Source organism: Phocoena sinus, chromosome 12 (genome assembly GCF_008692025.1).
Source record: "Phocoena sinus isolate mPhoSin1 chromosome 12, mPhoSin1.pri, whole genome shotgun sequence".
Lineage (NCBI taxonomy): Eukaryota > Metazoa > Chordata > Mammalia > Artiodactyla > Phocoenidae > Phocoena > Phocoena sinus.
This window is the reverse complement of record NC_045774.1, coordinates 71,760,431-71,778,473: the sequence shown is the minus strand read 5'-3', so window position 1 is coordinate 71,778,473 and position 18,043 is coordinate 71,760,431. Positions and strand designations below refer to the sequence as shown.

Sequence of the window (18,043 nt, the reverse complement as noted above, 5' to 3'; positions counted from 1 at the left end):
TCCAAGAAGCAGCTTTAATGGGGATTATTTTTCTCATGGAATATCTGCTGTTGTGTGTGGGAAAAAAAACCCTCTTACCTGGATCCTTTAAAGACAATGAAGATAAAAGAACCATTTTTCCTGTGCTTTTTCTGCTAAGGAGCTATTTACTCTCTTTACCGTCTTGTTAAAGTATTATTACCCCATTATCATAAATCTGCCAGAGAGAAAGAGTACAGGAAAGGCTTGTACCACATTTTTATGTTGAATATTTTGGACATTTTTTTTTTTAAAAAAAACGATCAAACCCCAGACATCATACACCTCAAATACCCTCTTTTGTAGCCTTTGCTAAGTGCACTTTGTCCAGGCGGGGATGGTCTTCGTTTAGGGGTGAGGACAGGATTGCTCATGACCTTGTAAAAATGGAACTTACATTTTACCTTGAGTTGCAATTTTCCTGAATATGACACTTACTAAAGGAGGGGTACAGCACACCTAAAAGCTAATAGCAAGAGAATGTCTGTGCTCAAGGTCTTTGATAATGACCAAGGTCACAGGAACCAGCTAAGTGCAGATGTAGTGCAGAGTGGTTCCTGACGAAGAGCCGCCATTCTGAAAGGTCTCCATATATCAACAGGTAAAAAATCCAACTGCTTTATGTATCTGATTCAAGTTATACACCTTTGTTCAGGAGTCGCTTTTAATTCCCCATCAGTTACAAGGTGTAGCCTGAGTGCACAGCTGAGGGTCATGCTAAGGTAGTAGAATCCTTCTTGCCTCAGAGAGACTGAAATCTCCCTGGCAAGTTGGAACTATCAACGAAAGCAACCAAAAGGCACTTTCACACACAGACAAGGATTTGGTTGGTGCCACTGTTAGGGCTTGTTACATGAGATAAGGCTCTCAGCACAGGCTATGGCTCCTGTGAAATGGTTATTATTATTTTCTCACTGGTGGTTCATCACAGAGTTTAGTAGGTCTTTGGCTTATGCATCTCTAAAAGTCCACTGAAAGTGACTGGGGAAACACTAGGTTCCCACAGGCTGGACTGCCCACCACTTTTCATGACTGGGGCAAACCTGAGGATAGTCAGGCATGCTAAGACTCAGTACAGCAGCAGGCACTCCATTTGTAAAAACTCATCATAAATCTGGAAAATCCTAAGGGAATAACCCAGAATCTTACGGGTGTTTCCCCTCTGCCAGCGAAGGTGGGAGAAGTCTGCCCTCCTGACCTAACTTCTCGTAGGGTCCCAGAGGAAGGAGCACATCCCTAAACACTGGAGGTGGCTGTGCCTTTCACAGGAATCAGGGCTCTGGACCACCTGCAGTTACAGCCGTCCAGTGCATTGATTGAGCGTCGAATGATGGCAAGGCCCTTTGAGAGATGCAAAGATGAATAGCGTACAGCACAGCAGTATATGGGAGAGAAAAGAGCATACCAAATAGCTCTGACATGAGACAGGAAGGGCTGCATCCTGTAAGGCAAGGTCAGTAAAATCGAAAGGAGTACAGAGGGGGGCAGATTCCTTCCTGCTGGGAGATCAGAGAGTCTCCATGGAGGCAGGGACATTTGAGTTGGACAGAAAAGGACATATTTGATTTTGACAGAGAAGGGGTAGGAGGAACAGCACAAGCAAAGGCTCAGAGGGGGACAGTCAGGTCCCATATGGCCGGAAGGTAGGGTTGGTGAGGGGACTGGTAGGAGCTGACACTGGAAAGGCCATGTGATGTGGGAGAGGATGGTCTGAAAGATCAGGCAGAAGAGTTTGGGGAATCAATGAAAGTTTTGTGAGCAGGGGAGTGTCATGGAAGCAAATGACATGCAATGCAAATGCCAGAGGACTGGATGGGTGCTCACGATGGAGGATCTCTATTCTGGTACAGAAAATCCCACAGGTTCAGACAATACATGACACAACCCAGAGTGAGAAGAAGAAAAGACCAAGAATCAGAACAGTCTGAACAGTCTTTTTACTCTGGCTGGTGGAGTTTGGGGATGTCACAATCAATAGGTTAAGTCCAAATTGCATTTCTTATAACAAGCTGAAAATGAGGAATAGAGATTCTTAAATAAGTAAAACAAGTGATTTTAAGATTCTATCAAAATAAACAGTTGTCATTTTTCAAAAGTTAGGATGACACGGGAGAACTTCTTGCAAACACGCTAGCTAGATCTCAGTTTCATGATGACAAAATATAGAATAGGTAGGAATGTGACAAAAATAATGAAAGACACTAAAATTCTTGGTGATTCTGAATTTTATAATTGTCTTCATATGTTCAGGCTCCTATAAATACCATAGATATTTACTAGATGGCTTGTAAGTAACAGAAATTTATTTCTCACAGTTCTGGAGGCTGAGAAGTCCAAGGTTGAGGTGCTTGCGGGTTCACTGTCTGGTGAGGACTTGTTTCCTGGTTCGTAGATGATGGACTTTTCACTGTGTCCTCATATGGAGGAAGGAGAGAGGGATCTCACTGGGGCCTCACTTGGAGGATTAGGTTTCAACATGGGAATTTTGGAGGAACACAAACATTCAGTCTATAGTACAAATATTCTTCAGTATCCTTTCTTTTCTTTATGATACTTATAACATGATATTAATTGCTAGCTCAGTCAACATCTCACAGTTTCTCATTCTTTCAGTGTTCCAGTTATTGAAGTTTATGGCTTCTGGTTTTAATTATCATTTTAATCAAGGTGGTATTTAAGAGGTTAGCCCTTGTAATTTTAAATTTTCACAGGTATAACCAAGGCTGTGGAAGAACAAGTTGATTTTCAACTGTTTTAACTGCTCTGATAGGTGCCAGTGAGCATTACTTTTCCATATTCCAACTGAGTTTCAGAGGATGGGAAACTCGCAACTAGCCTTCTTCTCTCTGTCATGGCACCCAGGTTATCTACCAGGACATGTTTTATAAGGTTGGAAAGACAGCCTTAACAATATGGCACATGTTTCCTGAAAACTGAATTAAGGCAACATCCAGCAGCAGAATCCCCCCTGCCTAATTAGTGAGCATCCTTTGCTATTCCAACATTAAGTGTACAAGAACATTTTCAGGTGTGACTCACGAGGGCTAGTCTGCTTTAAAGACTGGGTAACCACTGGGTGGGGAGAGAGTTCACTGGGCTTTATTGAAGCTGTTCTTACCAATAAATGGTGGGAAGTCTCCCCAGTGGAACCTGAGTCTCCTGCAGCCTCCAAAGTGGGTCAGTTATAGAAGGTGCAAGATGCCCTTGCAGTAGCTCTGTGGTCTGTGAGCTCCAACAATGCAAGGCAGGAGGTGCCATAGAAGACTCTAGGACAGAGCTTGGGAATGTGGGGTGCACTGCAGGGTACAGCCAGAGACAGTGCTTCCCTTGGCCAGAAACAGGTTCAGGGCAGTCCTAGATGTGGCTAGTTTGCTGAATCTCTTGTATCTCTGGAGCTGGAGTCACACTCAGGATCTCTAGTAACAGACCATCTGTCTATTAAGGCTCACCAGTCCTTATTTTCAGCCTTACCTGGGTATGCCCTCAAATTGATTGCCAACCCTGGGTACGCCCTTGAATTGATTTCTGCAACTGTAGGAGAGGCCTCCTGCCAAGGCAAGAGTTGCTTTAGTTTTGTGATCTCTTCATGATTGATGCATTCACTCATTTAACAAAAACTTAATGAGCACCTACTCTATGCCTAGTACCGTGCTGGGTACTGAGGACATAGACAAGAAACACACAATACCTGCCGCAAGAGCTGATCGTCTTAAGGAAGGTGCCAGACAAGTAAAGAAATGGGCTCAATACCGAGTGAGAAGGCAGATGGAGAGAAGCACCCAGTCCTCTGGGAGAACATCCCAACTCAGACTGGAGGAGTCAGGGAAGAAGGTGGCACCTAAGATGATTCATGAAGGGCCAAGAGGAATTAGGCAGGTGGGTTCCAGTTTCAGTAATGGCAGAGTAGCATGTTTCAGTATAACCCTGCAGATAACAATTTAAAATCTGGACAAACGACTTCTCTGATGGCACGGTGGTTAAGAATCCATCTGCCAATGCAGGGGACATGGGTTTGATCCCTGGTCCGGGAAGATCCCACATGCCACGGAGCAACTAAGCCTGTGCACCACAACTACTGAGCCTGCTCTCTAGAGCCCGCAAGCCACAACTACTGAGCCCGTGAGCCACAAGTACTGAGCCCACAAGCCACAACTACTGAGCCCGTGTGCCTAGAGCCTGTGCTCCACAACAAGAGAAGCCACCGTGATGAGAAGCCCATGCACTGCAATGAGAAGCCCGCACACCGCAATGAAGAGTAGCCCCTGCTCACCACAACTAGAGAAAGCCCATGCACAGCAACGAAGACCCAATGCAAGCAAAAATAAAATAAATTAAAAAATAAATAAAATAAAATCTGGACAAAATATGATGAATGACTATTGGAAGGTATTGGAGAGTGAACATTAGCATACAAAAACAGAAGGGAGAAGGGATTTTGGCCCTTGAAGGAAGGACAATTCAATAGTTTATGTCTATGGTAATATGGCTTTTAACCTGGAGTCTGCCAATCCACAAACCTGGTATATCTCTTCATATATTAAGGTCTTCCTTAATTTCCCTTTGCAACATTGAAATTTTCAGTGGACGGGTCTCACACATCCTTTGTTAAATTTATTCCTAAGTATTCTATTTTTTTTTGATGCTGTTGTGAATGGAATTTTTTTTTTCATTTTCTTATCCTTCATTACCTGTGTGTAGAATACAATGATTTTTGTATAAGGTCAATTGAAAAGAAAGTTCTTCTTTTTTTTTTTTTTAACAGTCCTGGAACAACAGGGTAAACATATGGGAAAAAAATGAACCTTGACCCCTATCTCAACATAGATCATAAACCCAAAGTAGAAGCTCCTAGAACAGCTCTGTCCAATAGAACTTTCTATGATGACAGAAATGTCCTCTGTGCTGCGTAAGTAGGTGGCCACTGGCCACATGTGGCCATTGAGCACTTGAAATGTGGGTAATATGACTGAGAAACCAAAATTTAAATTTTACTTAATTTAAATTTAAATAAATAGCCATCTGTGGTTCATGGCTATTGTATTGGTTCTAGAAGAAAGCAAAGGGTTTGTGATTTGGGAGTCAACAATTATTTCTTAGAGAGGATATAAAAAGCACTAACATAGAAGGTAAAAGTTAATAATTTGAAGTTAACTGAAATGTAAAGCTTCTGCTTATCAAAAGACATCTTTAAGAAAATGAAAATGCAAGTCATAGGTCAAGAGAATGTTTGCAACACATATATCTACCAAAAGACTTGTATTCAGAATGTATGACAGAACTTCTACAGATCAATAACAAAAGGTAACCTCAATTTTATAACGGGCAAAATTCTCACACACAGGCTCCTCACAAAAGAAGATAAACCAATAGCCAATAAGGGCATGAAAAGATGCTCAATATTATTAGACATCAGAGAAATGCTCATTAAAATCACACTGAGTGTCACGTCACTCCCACGAGAATGACTGACATTACAAAGATGGAGAGTACCCAGTGCTGAAAAGGATGTGGAACAGCTGTAATTCTCATGCGTTGTGGAGAGAGTGTAAGATGGTACAACCACTTTGGAAAACTCCACAGTTTCTTATAAAGTTAAGAAACATCTACTATACGACCCAGTAATTCTACTCTTAGTATTTGCTCAAGAACAATAAAAATGTGTATCTACAAAGAGACTTTTCAAGAATGTTCATAACAGCCCCAAACTGGAAACAACCCAAATGCCCTTTAACAGAAGAATGAATAAACAAATTGTAGTGTATTTGTACAACAGAATATTACTGAGCAAGAAAAAGGACAAACTACTGCTGCATGCGACATCATGGATGCACCTCAAAAGCATAATTCTGGGCAAAAGAATACAGGCACAAAAGACTATATATTGATGCTTCCATTTGTATGAATTTTAAGAACAGGCTAAACTAATCTGCGGTGATAAAAATCAAAACAGATTGCCTCTGGGAGGTGGAAATTGACTGGAAGTTCAAGAACAGGCAAAGCTAATCAATGGAAATAGAAATCAGAGCAGTGTTACCTGAAGGGGCTGGAAATTGAACAGGAGGAAACTTTCCAGAAGAAAGGAAATATTCTATGTCTTGACTGGGAGGGTGGTTACATGGGTGTATATATCAATAAAAACATACTGAATTTTACATTTAAGATCTATGGATTTCAGTACGTAAATATTGCCCAACAGTGAGATGAATAGTAACTAAATAGAAGCAAGCTGTGTCCGTGATCACAATTTTTCACATACAGGTTTTTTAGTTTATCAGTCAGGGAAACAAAAGAGGAAGAACAGGGTGGTCTGTTGAGTATTTAATGTTTACCAGACTCTAAGAGAACAAAGATGGGCTTTTCCCTTGTTCTCAGGGAGGGAGAATCAGACAGATTGCACTGTTACCACACCCAGAGGTCTTGGGGAGAGAAAAGAGCAGGGGTGAAACAGGGAAGGCATCTTAGTGTCTATCGCCTGGGCTCTGCCCTGGGGAGGGTAAAAACACTCTTGGTCTTCTGTACCTTCGTTCTTCAGCAAGCGGCGGGGATGGTGGTCAATGGACTCAATTTAATCCTGAGAACATGTAGCCTGGGTTATAGAAGAGCTGCTGTACACAGCTGGGTTTCTGGGTTGGCCTTCACACTCAGCTGATGCTCCGGGCAAGCTGGAAAGCTAGTACTCAGAGCTTCTTAGCCTGGAATTGGGGGATGGTGTGACCCCAGCAGTCCTAACCATGCTTTTTCCAAACATGTTAATCCCCTCTTTTCCTAGGTGACATTTTAGCTTCTTAGGTCACAGGTTGCTGGCACATTCATTGCTGTTCTCAAACATTTTTTTTTCTTGTCTTTTTTTTTTTAAACATCTTTATTGGAGTATAATTGCTTTACAATGGTGTGTTAATTTCTGCTTTACAACAAAATGAGTCAGTTATATATATACATATGTTCCCATATCTCTTCCCTCTTGCGTCTCCCTCCCATCCACCCTCCCTATCCCACCCCTCCAGGCAGTCACAAAACATCCAGCTGATCTCCCTGTGCTATGCGGCTGCTTCCTACTAGCTATCTACCTTACATTTGGTAGTGTATATATGTCCATTCCTCTCTCTCGCTTTGTCACACCTTACCCTTCCCCCTCCCCATATCCTCAAGTCCATTCTCTAGTAGGTCTGTGTCTTTATTCCTGTCTTACCCCTAGGTTCTTCATGACATTTTTTTTCCCGTAAATTCCATATATATGTGTTAGCATATGATATTTGTCTCTCTCTGACTTACTTCACTCTGTATGACAGACTCTAGGTCTATCCATTTCATTACAAATAGCTCAATTTCATTTCTTTTTATGGCTGAGTAATATTCCATTGTATATATGTGCCACATCTTCTTTTTTTTTTTTTTTTTTTTTTTTTTTCCACATCTTCTTTATCCATTCATCCGATGATGGACACTTAGGTTGTTTCCATCTCTGGGCTATTGTAAATAGAGCTGCAATGAACATTTTGGTATATGACTCTTTTTGAATTATGGTTTTCTCAGGGTATATGCCCAGTAGTGGGATTGCTGAGTCATCTTTTAAACTTAGGTGAAATGACAACGAGGGGAAGAAAATCACTTACTGAAAGATAAAACCTATTCCTATTAAATTTGCATTAAAGTAGAATTCCATCAGTCTCCCTCAAATGATTTTTCTCTGAATTCTGAACACATGACCTAGTGAATGTCATACTCCTGTGTCAATCATTGATCTTCACATCACCTTGCGGAGTGGGCAACGAGACTGGTTAATCAGGCTTATCACTACAAGGAAAAACTCAGGCTTCTGAGAGGAATTCCTCATCTGATGTCACCCAGGTCATCACAGCAGGAGATAAATCTGATATAAAAGTCCCTCTGCTGCCTGGATTGCAAAGCTTCTAGGATTGCTGAGCCCTGAAATCCAGGTGATTCTTGATAATCTGGAGGTTAGTTTTTTCTTTTTTTATTGAAATAATACATAATTTAGTAGGTGAATTCTTGGCTTCAACTACACTAAGTAATCAGATGTTTGCTTAAATTTTTCTTCAATTTATTTATTTTTATTTATTTATTAACATATTTATTGGAGTATAATTGCTTTACAATGGTGTGTTAATTTCTGCTTTATAACAAAGTGAATCAGTTATACATATGTTCCCATATCTCTTCCCTCTTGCATCTCCCTCCCTCCCACCCTCCCTATCCCACCCCTCTAGGTGGTCACAAAGCACCAAGCTGATCTCCCTGTGCTATGCAGCTGCTTCCCACTAGCTATCTATTTTACGTTTGGTAGTGTATATATGTCCATGCCATTCTCACACTTTGTCACAGCTTACCCTTCCCCCGCCCCATATCCTCAAGTCCATTCTCTAGTAGGTCTGTGTCTTTATTCCCGTCTTGCCCCTAGGTTCTTCATGACTTTTTTTTTTCTTAGATTCCATATATATGTGTTAGTATACAGTATTTGTTTTTCTCTTTCTGACTTACTTCACTCTGTATGACAGACTCTAGGTCCATCCACCTCACTACAAATAACTCAATTTCGTTTCTTTTATGGCTGAGTAATATTCCATTGTATATATGTGCCACATCTTCTTTATCCATTCATTTGTTGATGGACACTTAAGTTGCCTCCATGTCCTGGCTATTGTAAATAGAGCTGCAGTGAACATTTTGGTACATGACTCTTTTTGAATTACGGTTTTCTCAGGGTATATGCTGTCACTGTTTGCAGATGACATGATACTATACATAGAGAATCCTAAAGATGCTACCAGAAAACTATTAGAGCTAATCAATGAATTTGGTAAAGTAGCAGGATACAAAATTAATGCACAGAAATCTCTGGCATTCCTATACACTAATGATGAAAAATCTGAAAGTGAAATTAAGAAAACACTCCCATTGCAACAAAAAGAATAAAATATCTAGGAATAAACCTATCTAAGGAGACAGAAGACCTGTATGCAGAAAATTGTAAGACACTGATGAAAGAAATTAAAGATGATACAAATAGATGAAGAGATATACCATGTTCTTGGATTGGAAGAATCAACATTGTGAAAATGACTCCACTACCCAAAGCAATCTACAGATTCAATGCCGTCCCTATCAAACTGCCACTGGCGTTTTTCACAGAACTAGAACAAAAAATTTCACAATTTGTATGGAAACGCAAAAGACCCCGAATAGCCAAAGCAATCTTGAGAACGAAAAACGGAACTGGAGGAATCAGGCTCCCTGACTTCAGACTATACTACAAAGCTACAGTAATCAAGACAGTATGGCGGTTAGTTTTTAAGATCAGATTTTTCATACCTGTAACTTGATTCCATGTCCCCTGCCCCATGAGAACTTGGTCATAAGTGCTGTATCTTGAGTGATGGGATGGGAAAGAAGAGATTTAAGAACTGAAATCACTGAGATTACACACTCCAGAGCCTAATTGTTGTCAGGTTCTATTCTGGATTTGCAAGTGTTCGGACATGATTCTTGACCTTATGGAGTCACTACCTGTGTGGGAGTCACCTTTCTATAAACCTGGAAAGAATGGTGATTAAAGTAGGTGGGCTATCAGGTTATTCAGTTTGCCCCTGCTCTTTCTGTCAGGCACTCATGGGACTCATTGAGAGTTATTTTATTCATCCATTCACCGATTTATTACCATTGAATTGCTAATTTGTTCCACACTAAATGAAACAAGGAATCAGGAACTGGAGTTTTTTTGCACTCTTATAATTGATTGTGTCAATCAAGCAGGAAATCTGACCCCTCCTTACCTTAGCTTATGCCTTTGTGAAATGGGTATAATAATTCTTGGCCTAAGTGACAGCATGGGTCAGGTTTTTTTGGGTTTTGTGTTATTTTTTTTTTTTGCGGTACATGGGCCTCTCACTGTTGTGGCCTCTCCCATTGCGGAGCAACAGGCTCCGGACGCGCAGGCTCAGCGGCCATGGCTCACGGGTGCAGCCACTCCGCGGCATGTGGGATCTTCCTGGACCGGGGCACGAACCCGTGTCCCCTGCATTGGCAGGCGGACTCTCAACCACTGTGCCACCAGGGAAGCCCAGCATGGGTCAGTTTTGAGAATGGGGTGAGATAAATGGATACGACATTGCTTTGACAAACATGAAACTCACCCCTGTGAGATAGTATTGTTGTTCAGGCTGGCCTGATGTCAGCCAGTGGTTCTAAACGTGACCACGAGTAGTGATCCTTGGGGATTCTATGAAACTACAGACTACCCGTCCCCACCTCTGGAGATCCTGAGGGACTGTAACCCAGAATTCTGCATTTTAAGAAGCACTTCAAGTAATTCTGATGCAGATGATCCATGGGTCCCACTGAGAAACACTGGTGTGTGATAAAGAATATCAAGGATCCCTCAGCAAAAGGTCTCTCTTCAGGATGGTCCAAGGGCCCTCACCTTGTGACTTTTGCCTTGGGTTTATTTGTGCATGTTCAGAAGTGACGTCTCTCAGTTCTGATGTTTGTCTGCATGCTGTGTACAGGGACTTGCATTCCACAGATGCTGAAAACCATGATTCTGCAGGTAACTAAGCTGGAGTGTAAGCAGTCTTTTATTTTGCTTTTCTTTACAGCAATACAGAGTCTTCGGAGAAGAGATTCAGAATGAACAGCTTTGTGTCAGACTTTGGAAGGCCAATGGAACCAGATAAGGTCTTTTCTCGACAGGGCAATGAGGAATCCAGGTCCCTCTTTCACTGCTACATCAATGAAATGGACCACTTGGACAAGGCCAAAGGTAGTCTCCAGACCACAGCTCTCGACAGTGAAGTTCAACTCCAGGAAGCCATCAGACGCAGTGGGCAGCCAGAGGAGGAGCTGAGCAGGCTCATGAAATTTGACATCCCCAACTTCGTCCACACGGACCAGAACTCCTCCTTTGGGGAAGATGATCTCCTTATTTCAGAACCACCTATTGTTCTAGAAAATAAGCCAGTTGCCCAGACCTCACACAAAGACTTGGATTGAGAGGCATGTCTTGTAAAGTGTCTTCCTGAAGATGTTGGGTCTGTCTTTGTATAGCAAGAAGTCTTCATTCACCAAGATTATGTGTCTTTGTGTATGAGATACAGAGAGAAAGACAGAGAGACAGAAAGACAGAGAGCGAAGAGAGCCCCCTAAGAAGAATGTTGATTAAGCTGAGTGTTTATACCTTTAAACACATTTGGGGCTTTTTGAGGAACCGAGTATTTACACTGTCTCATCCTCCTTGTCATTGAAAAACTTGGCCACGTATTCAGTGTCAGTGGTCTTGAATGGGGTTTGGCATATTGCATTCCTACCTGCCACTACCACGCTCTACCTTCAGCAAGTTGCTTTGCCTCTCTGGGCTGCCACCTCTTTAACTGTAAGGTCTGCGGTAGATGATCCATTCCAGTTCTAATATTTTGTGAATTTATTGTTTTGTATTCGGATGAGGCTGGATATACCCAAAGCAGTATAAACCAGGGCGCTGCCTCTTAGCTTTTGTTGTAGCATCCCCCAGGTCTGTAACTCCCACTCAACCCTTAACTGAGCCCAGCTTTTGTCAGAGGCCTGAGCATCTACCGGGACATCAGGAGTCTCGTTTCTCATGGTCACTGTGGCTAGCATTTCTATTGCTTGTGCTGAAACAGCAGTTCTGAGACCCTACAGCCACCCATGCTCAAACCTGGAGACAGCCCTGCCCCTCCTCTCCCGGGATGAGTACCAATTCATGGCACATTGTAGGACAATCCTGTCCCCAGAAATGTATGGAAGGTTGTCAGCTGGGTGAGGGGAGGTGCCTCCTGTGTCTCTATGTTGGTGTAACTGTGTCTGGTCACACTACTGTACCATTGGCTAGTGAACAAGAAGAGTGCTATTTGCTAGGCTGTCTGTTTACCTGGCAGATGTGGCAGTGATGGTCATGTGGCTAGTGTGTGGGCTTTGAGCTGGAATGGTGAATGGGTTATAAATACCCCATCAACAGATATTCAGGGTGGCCTGGCGCAACCCAGAGTTAATTTCCTGAAGGAATCAAACCTGCACACTGTTTTGGAAACGACTTGGTTTTGCACAGTCACGTTGCAGGCATGGCCAGCTGCTAATCTCTGGGTGGCATTTTCATTATGGATTTGTTTACCGCCTGTCTTGCTTAAGCTGAAAAATAAATCCATATACTGCACCAGAATTTTCTCAGCTTCTTTGCTTTCACATCCAATTTCATTTAAAAATGATTCCATGTTTATAGTGTCTCAATTTCTATCATCTCTAGGATCCCAGTGGTCTGAGTCATGCACCAGATTTCATTTAGGAATTATTCCACCAAAAGAAACCCCTTTCCCATAATATCTTTTGAGGAAAATATTATTCTTTAAGAATCTAACACTAAACAGTAGACAAAAGCATGGAACATTTCTTGTAGTTAACACACAGTCTTGCAAAAAGAAACTTGCTATTTTCATTAAACTTGCTATTTTCATTCATTAAAATGTTGATTTTAATAACTTTTACTAATGCAAATATTAATAACTTAAGTAACAAAATTTAAACCATGGGTTATTTATTATTAAGATTCAAAACTATTTAAGTGGTATCTTATTTAGAAATAGATTTATTAGAAGACTGAAGGATATTCAAAAGATAGAAAAATACCCATGATGATACCATCATTTTTGTTAATTAAATGTCAAGAACTGTGAAAGGTCTAAGATTTGACCCCTTTCGAAAGCTAGCAAGTTAGCATGACACAGTTCTGTGGAAGCTGGCAGAAGACACAAGACTCCTGGGTCAGATACAAAGAACTTTATGACCACACAGCAGGCAACACATGCAACATGTTCATTGGTTCCTGAATCATTTCCTGTTGCTGTTGTAACAAAGGACCACAAACTCAGTGGCTTAAAGCAACCTACATTTATTCTCATACAGTTCTAGAGTGCAGAAGTCTAAGATCAGTGTCAGTGGGCTAAAATCAAGGTGTCATCAGGGCTGTGTTCCATACAGAGGCTCTAGGGAAAGATCCATTTTCTTGCCTTTTTCAGCTTCCAGAGGCTGCTCACACTCCTTGGCTCAAGGCCCTGTATTACTGTCACCTCTGCTTCCACTTTACATCTCTGTCTCTGACCATCCTGCTTGTCTCCTATAAGGACATTTGTGATAACATTGGATTATCTACAGTAATCTCCCATCTCAAGATCCTTAACTTAATCACACCTGCAAAGTCCCTTTTGCCATGCAAGGTAACATATGCACAGGTTTTAGGGATTAGGAAAGGACATGTTTTTTTTGGGGGGGGGGGCGTGAATTATCCTACCACATTCTTCTCTTTGGCCCCAAAGATTCATGTCCATCCCACCTGCGAAATACATCCATCTTATCCCAACATCCTTCAAAGTCTCAAATATTACACCATGAAATCAAAGTCCAATATATAGTCAAAATAGTATCAGCTCAAAAGTCCTAAATGACATCATCTTATTCATCTAAGTCAGGTATGGGTGAGACCCTTTGTATGATCCATCCTGGGGAAAAATTCTCCATCTGTGGACCAGTAAAACTAGAAACAAGTTATCTGTTCATAAAATGCAATGGTGGGACAAGCATAGGATACCAGTTCTAGACATTCCTGTCCAAAAAGGGAGAAACTGGAAAGGAGAAAGGAGTCACCAGTTCCAAGCAATTTCAGAATTCAACTGTGCTAATTCTATTAGGTTGCAAGGCCTGTAAATAATCTTCTGTGGCACATGGCTGCCCTCTGGGCCTGCAGCTCTACCCTTGAAATTGTCCTTCCTTTTTCTTGAAGGGTAGAATGTATTTGTAACTGAGTAGTTTATCAACCTGTTCCCTGAATGTAAAATTTGGGGGAGTCTGCCAGCCTTCTTTCCCCTTGTTCTGTCTCTGTCCCCAAGTTGGCAGTGTTTCTGCTGGTATAACATTCTCAAGAACATTGTGAGTCTCCTCAATATGTCACATGTGCTCATTCTATCAGACAAGAGGCGTAAATTGCATCACAGAGTCATTCTTTCTTGAGGCAGGGGCATGACCTTTGGTAAACCAAGCCAGTCAGGGTAAGGCAACTTCTACTTTGACCAAAGAGCAATTGTCTAGAGAAGGAGGCACTAGTAGGCCAGCATCCCCAGCAGCTGGGAATAACACACTGGATAGTAAAATCTGGGTAGGACACCACCAGCACCCTTATAAACAATAACAGGTGACATTTATTGGGCACTAAGTGGCCTCTGTGTTAAGTTAATTTTTTGTAAACTTACGGTGAGAACTCTCAACACAGAGGCTTAAAGAATCCTTTTACATAGGAGTTAAGTCAGGATACTTCTCTGCTCAAAATCCTGCAATGGCTTCTCGTTTCACTCAGTGAAGAAGCTGGAGTCCTTGCAATAACCTCAAAGCTTTCCTCCCCCCACCCCCTCGGCTGATCTCAACTCCTGTCCCCCAACCCCGGTTCACTCTGCTCCAGACACAATGGCCTCCCTGCTGTCCCATGAAGACAGCAGACATGTACCCATAGGGCTGTTACCCTGGCCGGTCTCTCTGTCTGGAACACTCTTGCCCTAGATATTCACATGGCTCCTCCCTCACTTACTTCAAGTCCTTCCACAAATGCCTTTTGTTGTGGGTCAGATCGTGTCTCCCCCCCCCGCCAAATTCATATGCTGAAGTCCCAACCTCCAATACTTCAGAATGTGATCTTATTGGGAAATAGGATTGTTGCAGATGTAACTGGTTAAGATGAGTTCATTAGGGTGGGCCCTAATCCAATATGACTTGTATCCTTATAAAAAGGGGAAATGTGGACACATAGACGTGCATAGAAGGGAGATGATGGATGGGAAGATGTAGAGAGAAGATGGCCATCTACAAGCCAAGGAGAGAGACCTGGAACAGATTCTCCCTCCCAGTGTCGATTCCAGTCCTCAGAAGGAACCAACACTGCTGACACCTTGATTGCAGACTTGCAGCCTCCAGAACTGTGAGACAATAAATTTCTGTTGTTTAAGGCACCCAGTTTGTGGTTCTTTGTTACAGAAGCCCTAGCAACAAATACCCCCTTCTCGATGTTCTTAATGAGGCCAACTCTGGCCATCTCACTAAATTGGGGACTGCATTTCCCTTATCTCTGCCCCGGCACCCCCATTTCCCAGACCATATTCTATTGCTCTTTCTCTACAGCACTTATCACCTATCATACTCTACAGTTCATGTGACTATTATGTCTGTTGTTTATTTTCTGCTCCTTCTACTAGAATATAAATTCTGCAAGGACAGGGATCTTTATTTTGTTCACTGATAGGTCCCAAGTGGCTTGACCAGTGCCTGGAACACAGTCAGTGGTCAATAAAAATTGGCTGGATGGAGGGAGAGACTGTTTCTTATATTTACAGGTCAGAGAACTAAGGCTCTGGGAAATTCAGTATTTTGCTCGGGCACAGAACCAGTAAATGGCCAATCAAGCTGGGTGTCAAGTAAATAGTGAATGTGGGGAAGGCTTGAATGATTCCCTTTCTGTTGGTTAATATCTTTTGTTCTATCTCTGACTTTTGACCTTTCTCTGTTATTCTTTTAGACTTTCAGTCTGTTTTAAGTTTTAATTTTGCTTTGTTTCAGATTAACAAATGAAATTTATAAATTTTAATTTGTGAGTTTATTTCATCTAAATATACTGTGATTACCAATGATGTTTTATTTCTAGCATTTTATTTTGTGATTTCTATTTACTTTGCTCTTCTCCTTTCCTGCTTTATACCTTGCAGTTGTGGTTAAGAGCATGGGGTCTAGAGATAGCCTGTCTGGGCTTGGTTCCATCACTTGCTAACTGTGCAGTCTTCACCAGGATACCTAATCTCTTTGAGATTCACTTCCTTCACATATAAAAAGGGATACTATCCACCTCAAAGCTTGTGAGCCTTAAGTGATGAAATATATAAAGAACTTTTAGAATAGTGACTGGCCTACTCTGAAGGCTTTATTTTGGCTCCATTATTTTTATTCTCTTTTTAAACAATTATTTTAGAGATTACCCTTGAATTTTAATGAACTTACTAGATATTGCAAGTTAAAATGTTGTTTAACCCACCCTGTGAATTGTTTTATTATTAGTGTATTTTATTTTTAATTTATATTGGAGTATAGTTGATTTACAGTGTTGTGTTAGTTTCAGGAATACATCAAAGTGATTCCGTTATGCACATACATATATCCATTCTTTTTCAGATTCTTTCCCCATATAGGTTATTACAGAATATACAAACAGCTCATGCAGCTCAATATCAAAAAAACAAATGACCCAATCAAAAATTGGCAGAAGATCTAAATAGACATTTCTCCAAAGAAGACACACAGATGGCCAAAACGCACATGAAAAGATGCTCAACAACACTAATTATTAGAGAAATGCAAATCAAAGCTACAATGAGGTATCACCTCACACCAGTCAGAATGGCCATCATTAAAAAGTCTACAAACAATAAATGCTGCAGAGGGTGTGGTGAAAAAGGAACTCTCCTACACTGTTGGTGGGAATGTAAATTGGTGCAGCCACTATGGAGAACAGTATGGAGGTTCCTTAAAAAACTAAAAATAGAATTACCATATGATCCAGCAATCCAACTCCTGGGCATATATCCAGAAAAATAAATAATTTGAAAATATACATGCACCCCAATGTTCACTGCAGCACTATTTACAGTAGCCAAGACATGGAAGCAACCTAAATATCCATCAACAGAGGAATGGGTAAAGAAGATGTGGTACATGTATACAGTGGAATACTACTCTGCCATAAAAAAGAATGAAATAAGAGGGTGTGGAGAAAAGGGAACCCTCTTGCACTGCTGGTGAGAATATGAATTGGTTTAGCCACTATGGAGAACAGTATGGAGGTTCCTTAAAAAACTACAAATAGAACTACCATATGACCCAGCAATCCCACTACTGGGCATATACCCTGAGAAAGCCAAAATTCAAAAAGAGTCAGGTACCACAGTGTTCATTGCAGCTCTATTTACAATAGCCCGGAGATGGAAACAACCTAAGTGCCCATCATCGGATGAATGGATAAAGAAGATGTGGCACATATATACAATGGAATATTACTCAGCCATAAAAAGAAACGAAATTGAGCTATTTGTAATGAGGTGGATAGACCTAGAGTCTGTCATACAGAGTGAAGTAAGTCAGAAAGAGAAAGACAAATACCGTATGCTAACACATATATATGGAATTTAAGGGAAAAAAATGTCATGAAGAACCTAGGGGTAAGACAGGAATAAAGACACAGACGTACTGGAGAACGGACTTGAGGATATGGGGAGGGGGAAGGGTGAGCTGTGACAGGGCGAGAGAGAGGCATGGACATATATACACTAACAAACGTAAGGTAGATAGCTAGTGGGAAGCAGCCGCATGGCACAGGGAGATCAGCTGGGTGCTTTGTGACCGCCTGGAGGGGTGGGATAGGGAGAGTGGGAGGGAGGGAGACGCAAGAGGGAAGAGATATGGGAACATATGTATATGTATAAGTGATTCACTTTTTTATAAAGCAGAAACTAACACACCATTGTAAAGCAATTATACCCCAACAAAGATGTTAAAAAAAAAAAAGAATGAAATAATGCCATTTGTAGCAACATAGATGGACCTAGAGATTATCATACTAAGTGAAGTAAGTCAGACAGAGAATGACAAATATCATGATATTGCTTATATGTTGAATCTAAAAAAAAGATAAAAAAGAACTTTACAAATTTGCAAAACAGACTCACAGACATAGAAAACAAACTTATGGTTACCAAAGGGGAAAGGTGGGGAGAGGGATAAATTAGGAGTTTGGGATTAACATATACACACTACTAGATATATAATAGATAAGCCACAAGGACCTACTGTGTAGTACAGGGAACTCTACTCAATATTCTGCAATAACCATTGCATTTTATATATCAGATGTTATATATATTTTATTTACATAAGTTCTGTTTAGTTCTTTTAAAAAATTGATTTTTTTCAT

General features: G+C 41.2%; 1 protein-coding gene across 1 annotated transcript in view; it reads left to right on the top strand.

Annotated features, from left to right (window-relative positions):
- Nucleotides 1–12,166, top strand: part of MRAP2 (melanocortin 2 receptor accessory protein 2) — a 55,303-nt gene extending 43,137 nt beyond the window's left edge. Inside the window, exon 4 of the mRNA XM_032651399.1 lies at nucleotides 10,632–12,166. Within this exon, the coding sequence (XP_032507290.1) occupies nucleotides 10,632–11,025 (394 nt within the window). The 3' untranslated portion in view covers nucleotides 11,026–12,166. The remainder of the gene's footprint in view (nucleotides 1–10,631) is intronic.
- The last annotated feature ends 5,877 nt before the right edge of the window (nucleotides 12,167–18,043 follow it).